General features: G+C 40.7%; 1 protein-coding gene across 1 annotated transcript; it reads right to left on the bottom strand.

Annotated features, from left to right (window-relative positions):
- Positions 1 to 4,275: 4,275 nt before the first annotated feature.
- Positions 4,276 to 5,235, bottom strand: LOC143039840 (serine/threonine-protein kinase pim-2-like). The gene has a single exon (XM_076210093.1). The coding sequence runs from the start codon at positions 5,233 to 5,235 to the stop codon at positions 4,276 to 4,278; it is 960 nt and encodes a 319-aa protein (XP_076066208.1).
- Between the last annotated feature and the right edge of the window lie 234 nt (positions 5,236 to 5,469).

Genomic DNA, 5,469 nt, shown 5'->3' with positions numbered 1-5,469 from the left:
CATGCAATTCATAACACTTCGGTTGAATGGAACTAAAAATAAAGAAAACAACGTTCACCTTCAACTGGATCGAGTCGGCTGTGGGCAACCTAAACAAATGTAAAAATAGCGAATAGCAACGAATTAAGATTAACGAACACTCCGCGTCGTGTCGTATATTCTCATGCAATTCTTTACACGTTCGTTGAATGAAACTGAAGATAAAAAATAACGTTGTAATGGCCTTATGCCAATCACATGGCAACCCCAAAAATTAATAGATTTTTCTTCAGACATCCATAATAATACCTTTAAGCCCCACTGTCTGATAAAGAATTAAGTATTAGATTATTTTATTTGTGATTTGAACCAAGTGAAGAACGGAAATTTTCTATGCAACATGACATTCATTCGCACGCGATAAGTGCTTATCTTTCTTAAACGATATTTGTGAACAGCGACGTGTATTGTTAAAGAAAAAGCCATAACATAGTCAGACACCATTCTCAAGACGTCTGTACACTTGGAAGCAACAATGACCTAAACGATAGTATAACTCACAGAACGTAATTATTTATGACCAATTGTCTTAGAGTACCATTGTTGTTAAGAATATATAATTCTTAACAACAATGGTACTCTAAGACAATTTTTGATAAAAATGTATTTTTTAAAAACAAAAATACTGTAATACATAAACATGTAGTTCATAAACAATTCCGTTGAAGCTATATTGACATTAAAATTACGTGATGTAATTTTTAGCACCATGAATAGTATAAGACAATTGTTCATTGACAATTTCGTTAAAACTTACATTAACATTAAAATTGCGTGACTTAGTATTTAACAAGAATACTGTAGTACAATTGTTCATAAATTATTCCGCAGTTACATTAATATTAAAATTATGTGATATAGGTTTTAACAACAAGAACAATGTAAGACAATTGCTCATAAATCCTCCCTTTAAAACTTACATTAACATTAAAATGACGTGATTTAGTATTTAACAAGAATAATGTAGGACAATTGTTCATAAACAATTCCGTAGCTATATTAATATTAAAATTACGTGATGTAGTATTTAACAACAAAAACACTGTCAGACAATTGCTCATAAATAATTCTGCCTCGGAGCCACATCTCGAGTCTCTGGTTGGCACTTTTCGCCACTTTGCATGACCTCATATTGTTCGTTTCCTCCCCGATGTGAGGTGACCTGTTCTTGTTTCGACTTTTAATAGATCTTCCCTTTTTTCGATTTAAGAATACTGTAACTGTGGACTCTGAGGACTAGATCCAATTACTCTTCCACCTTTTCAGTCAACTACAAGAGGTCTTGGGAGAATATTGGTTGTCAAGTGACACGTGTATACAATGTGATGTCTATCAAACTCACATTCTTTTCCAGTTCCATCGTTATACGTCATCGCAGACGTAATATCTTGGCTGAACAAGGAAACGTGAAGAACGAACTTTAGTCCGCGACTGTAAGACGACATACCACGTTAGCCGACAGCTCAGCCTAACAAAACTACTTCCTCGTCCAAAAAATCGTAACTGCGTTCAAGACTCGTTTACACGGGGCAAGATGAGAGGCAAGTCAAGTGTGCAAGTTGCTTGAACTGGAGAGGAAATCGAGCAAGTATATGTTCACACAGGCCACTTGTCTCTTGCTTGAACTGGAAAGGAAAGTAAGCAAGTATATATTCACAGGCCACTTGTCTCTGACTTGTCCTGTGTGAGCATGTACTTGCTCGTTTTCCTCTTCATTTCAAGTAATTTATACACTTAACTTGACCCTCAACTTGCCCCGTGTAAACGAGAGTTTACAGCTGTAAATGTCTTGACTACGGTAGTGACAGTCTTGCTTGTTGTCAGAGACTTGTCCTGCGTGAACATGTACTTGCTCGTTTTCCTCTTCATGTCAAGTAACTTGCACACTTAACTTGACTCTCAACTTGCCTCGTGTAAACGAGGGTTAACAGTTGTAAACGTCTTGACTAGTGTCAGTCTTCATTGTTGTCAGGGTCACGACAAAAAATTTCTTTGAACAGAAACGACTAGCTTCACTTGTAAATACTACGATAGTCGTCTTCCTCGAAGCTGCAACAACAACCATCCCTCGTTATGTCATACATTTACGATACGACTAAGACTACGAGGTCGCCAATGACTCATCCAGGTCGTAATTCTACGACCAGAGAACTCTCCGCTGACCACGACTAGGCGAGAAAGACGCCAACGTCTGCGGCAGTAATTACGAGCGGAGTCGGCTTCGCAACAACATTCATCATTGAGCAATCAACCCAACACGAAGGACTCCAATAGAGGAAATGTCTCAAAATATCTCGTTCGGTCTCATTTGGCCGAGATTCATTCTTGATGAAGAAAGGAATGGAAGCCGGAATTAACCTTTGTATACTGCATCGCTTACGATCAATGTTATTGACAATACTCTTGTCCAGCCTGCACCCTTATATGGCTCCAACAATATTATCGCTTACGATCAATGTTATTGACAATACTTTTGTCCAATCTGCATCCTTACACGACTCCAACAGTACTATCCCTACATTGTCAATAATATTGTGATCAATGTTATTGACAATACTCTTGTCCACCCCGCACTCTTACATGACTCCAGCAGTATTATCTCTACATTGTCAATAATGTGATCAATGTTATTGACAATACTCTTGTCCACCCCGCATCCTTGCATGACTCCAACAGTATTATCGCTATATTGTCAATAATATTGTGATCAATGTTATTGACAATACTTTTGTTCACCCCCAACCCTTACATGACTCCAACAGTATTATCTCTACATTGTCAATAATATTGTGATCAATGTTATTGACAATACTCTTGTCCACCCTGCATCCTTACATGACTCCAACAGTATCATCTCTACATTGTCAACAATATTGTGATCAATGTTATTGACAATATTCTTGTCCAACCCCCACCCTTACACGACTCCAACAGTATCTCTACATTGTCAATAATATTGTTCAGTATAGGCTCTTGTTCAATATTATTGATCGTGCAGTGAAGAAAATGTACGAACATCATGAAAGATGAAAAAGTATTGTTAGCAACACTTACTTTTTTTTATAAGCCGACAGAACAAGATTCGTTATGTTGAAATTTGCCTCTACTAGTAGAACAGTTGTATTTTCTTTAGATAGTAATAAAATTATAACAATGTAATTATAATTGAATGAATAATGATGCAAAAGAGATCAAGCAAAACAGAAAAATAAGAGAAATGAAGTAAAACAAGAACATATAAAAAGAGAGAAAACACAAAATTTGAAAAGAAAAAGAAAATCAAAAGAAAAGGAAAATAAGAAATGAGGAAAGAAAAGAAAGAAGAGGAGAAGAGGGAAAGGAAAGAAAATGAAAAAGTGAAAAAAAAAAAATGCAAACCATGACGTCAAAGTTAAGAAAAATGTCGAAAGCAACAAGATTCAAATCGCCCCCCCCCCCTTCGACAACCGTCTCTATTGTAGGCGCAGACAACGAAGACGACTCGAAAGGTATCATCAACAGAACGACATGCATGGAGACGACTAAGGCGAAAAGACAAAGGTAAAGTCTACACTGACAGCTACACGGTATTCACCTTGGTCTTTGGATCACATGCTGGACTCATGATCAACAGGGAAAGGGAATGATTACTGTAAAACCAACACAGACGGCGAAAAAGGTATATGCAACAGAACGACATGCGTGGAGACGACTAAGGTGAAAAAGACAAAGGAAAAAGAATAGACTGGCAGCTACACGGTATCCACCTTGGTCTTTGGATCACGTGCTGGACTCGTGATCGACAAAGAAAGGAAATGATTACTGTAAAACCAACACTGACGACGAAAAATGTATCATCAACAGAACGACATGCGTGGAGACGACTAAGGTGAAAAAGACAAAGGACAAAGGCTAGACTGGCAGCTACAAGGGGAAGGAAATGCATCGTCCGCCATATTTTCCTGAGGGCCCGTTCTCGGGCCCAAGAGTTTCGAGCCCATGACGATAAAGTTGCATCCTGCGGCGCACACTATTGATTTTCCTCTGGATAACGCATAACGACGTTTTTATTCAGCTGAGGGGTCACCTCCCACCTCCATTTTTATATATATATTTTTTTCTTTTTTTATTTTTTATTTTTATTGTTATTTTTCATTTTCTATTTCTATTTCTTATTTCTATTCTTATTTCTTATTCCTATATATATATTTTTTTTTTACTTTTTATAATTGTTTTATTATGTGACCCGTCGGAGGATCATTCGGACAGCTTTCCGTGCTTCCTCCTCTTCTTGTGACCTCCCGCGGGTCTTCGCCGACGGTTCCCGTCATCATGGCGACGCCTCTTGCGCCCTTCGTCCTCCCTCGTCGACGCAGAGAGGTCCTCCTCTGCCAGGCGCTTCCTCTTGGCGTCGTGTCTCTTCGAGGACGACTTCTGGAGCCAAGGATGAGAGAGAATTCCCTCGACGGAAGGACGGTCCTCGGGGTCTCTGGCGAAGCACCTCGTCAGAAGCTCCCGACACTGCTCTGGGACTTCGTGACCGAACTTCGGTCTCGCCTTCTGGATGTCTCCGACGGTGCGGAAGGCGTCCCTGCGGCAGAGCATGTAGTACAGAAGAGTCCCGAGGCTCCATACCGTAGCAGGGACGTGGAGGTACTCGCCCTCGAACAAGAACTCCGGGGGCCAATACATCTCGGTCCCCCCCGTGTCGGTGCCTCGATCTCCCTTCACGAACTCCCCGCACCCGAAGTCGATCAGCCTGATGTCGAGGGCTCTAGTCTCCCGGTCTCTGAAGACTAAGACATTCTCGGTCTTGATGTCTTTGTGGGAAACCCCCGCATCCAGGCATCCTTCGACCGTCCTTACCAGGAGCCTGAAGATCCTCCTGATGACTTTTTCTTTCAGGGGTCTGTGGGTCCTCATGTAATCTTCAATGGTCATGGACTTGGAGACGCGTTCCATGACCATGAAGATGGTGTCCTCCGTGGTGATGCATTCCAGGAGCTTGATGACACCTGGAACGTGCTGCACCTTGTACAGAAGGGCAGCTTCTTCGGGCACAAGGCGTCCTTCATGCTCGGCCCAATTGTGCACCATATTGAGAGGCACCTTCTTGATGGCCACAGGTGTCCTGTCGCTCTTTCTTCGGGCGGCGTAGACGGAGGCGAAGCTGCCTTTCCCGAGCTTCGCAATCACTTTGTAGCCTCTGATTCGCATTTAAAAAGTTCTTCCCAAAGGTTATTTACCGAAGGGGACTTAATGTTGATGAGCCTGCGTTGAAAGTGCATCCTAGATATATACACTGTGTGGTGATTTGCACATACATACATACGTACATACATATACTCATACATGCATACATACATTCATACATGCATACATACATTCATACATACATGCATTCATACATTCATACATGCATACATACATTCATACATACATTCATACATA

Source organism: Oratosquilla oratoria, chromosome 27 (genome assembly GCF_046742065.1).
Source record: "Oratosquilla oratoria isolate Oo_2021 chromosome 27, ASM4674206v1, whole genome shotgun sequence".
Taxonomy (NCBI): domain Eukaryota; kingdom Metazoa; phylum Arthropoda; class Malacostraca; order Stomatopoda; family Squillidae; genus Oratosquilla; species Oratosquilla oratoria.
Note: the sequence above shows the minus strand (reverse complement) of the source record. Positions and strands in the feature narration are given on the sequence as shown.

Coding starts and splice junctions, on each gene's coding strand:
- LOC143039840 (XM_076210093.1), bottom strand. CDS start 5,235: ATGCGAATCAGAGGCTACAAAGTGATTGCGAAGCTCGGGAAAGGCAGC.